Raw genomic sequence first — 1497 nt, 5'->3', positions numbered from 1 at the left:
GGGCTCGAGGCGTCATCTGGCTGCGCCAGGCCGGCAGTTTCTTCTCTGCTGCCGGAAGGAGGCGAGGGTGGGCCGCTGGGGCCAAGATCATGCCTGACAGGGAGAGGTTTCTTGGGCAGCACAGGACGCTGGGCTTGGGATGAAGGAAGCGGGGCAGATGCAAAGTCTTGAGAGCGCGGAGGCCAGGCGGTCAGTCAGCACGCAGACCGGCAGCATGACCGGTGAGTGCCTGCGACCTGCTCCCGCCACCCCACCGTTTGCACTGCCTTGTGTGTCTCCCGCCTTGAACTTCCTTGCCCGCCCCTCTGCTCCTGGGTGGCTCATGCCCGAGCCTTGGTCATCCGGACCGCTCGGCTCTGCGGCCCTGGGTTTTGAAATCTCACTCATTGCCCCTACACTTCCTCGCAGGACCTAGACCTTGGATCTCGGAGTTGAAGAGCCTGAAAATGTCCCAAACCGCACTTTTACCTTGATTTCCAGATTCACCGAACGTGATGCGTTTTTGTATTTCGACAACTTTACCGCTCAAGGTCACCGCATGTTTAGGGCCGTGTTCTAATCAGTGCCCTTGTAGCCATGCCCCATCACAGTCCAAGGATCTCTGCAAGACGACGTCAGATGCGAGGACTTCTCACAACTTCCTTTCAATTGTTCCCATAGCTGCGTTTATTCGTTGTACCGTTGTTTTTTCCTGCCGGTTGAGGCCTGGAGAAAAAGGGCCCAACTTTTGAAAGTCCTGCAGGTCTCACCGAGTGAGGGTGAAGAGTCTGCTGCCAAGAAAGCTGATTCTCTTGTCCTGTAATCCTTTTTCTCGGCCTCCTGTTAAAGCAGCTGAATTAAGGCTATAACACAGTAGTGTTGAGCACTTCTACCGTTTCCATCATTAGTAGAATTTTAAAATGTTTGCGTTCTCATTTGTAGGTCAAATACCAAGACTTTCTAAAGTCAATTTATTCACTCTGCTCAGTCTCTGGATGGAGCTCTTCCCAGCAGAAGCCCAAAGGCAAAAGTCTCAGGTATAATTTGTTTCTGTAGTTTTTCCCCTTAGAAGAGCAATGGTCTAAAATTTTATTTTATTGCCCCAGTTTCTGTCACACTTAAAACCAAACTGAAGAAGCCTTAAGATTTGAAAAATAGGCTGACGCCTGTAATCCTACCACTTTGGGACGCCAAGGCGGGTGGATCGTCTGAGCTCAGGAGTTAAAGACCCACCTGAGCAAGAGTGAGACCCTCTCCCTAAAAATTGCCGGACGGGCACCTATGGTCCCAGCTACTTGAGTGGCTGAGGCAAGAAAATCACCTTAGCCCAAGAGTTTGAGGTTGCTGTGAACTATGATGCCACAGCACTCTACTGAGGGTGACAGAGACTATTTCAAAAAAAAGTTTTTTTGAAAAATAGCTTTCAGGGCTCAGCGCCTGTGGCTCAAGTGGCTAAGGCGCCAGCCACATACACCTAAGGTGGCGGGTTCGAATCCCCAGCCTGGGCCCGCCAAACAA

General features: G+C 51.4%; 1 protein-coding gene across 2 annotated transcripts in view; it reads left to right on the top strand.

Annotated features, from left to right (window-relative positions):
* The first annotated feature begins 14 nt into the window (after nucleotides 1–14).
* The window catches only part of CDADC1 (cytidine and dCMP deaminase domain containing 1), a 54413-nt gene continuing 52930 nt past the window's right edge, over nucleotides 15–1497 (top strand). The window contains exons 1-2 of one of the 2 annotated variants that reach the window (XM_012812749.1): nucleotides 15–221; nucleotides 922–1016. In XM_012812749.1, coding sequence (XP_012668203.1) covers nucleotides 140–221; nucleotides 922–1016 — 177 coding nt within the window. In that variant the 5' untranslated portion in view covers nucleotides 15–139. The remainder of the gene's footprint in view (nucleotides 222–921; nucleotides 1017–1497) is intronic. The other variant, XM_023508078.1, reaches the window with a different exon arrangement.

Source organism: Otolemur garnettii, unplaced genomic scaffold, assembly GCF_000181295.1.
Source record: "Otolemur garnettii isolate 467f Iridium unplaced genomic scaffold, OtoGar3 scaffold00221, whole genome shotgun sequence".
NCBI lineage: Eukaryota > Metazoa > Chordata > Mammalia > Primates > Galagidae > Otolemur > Otolemur garnettii.
This window is presented reverse-complemented; position numbering and strand designations above follow the sequence as displayed.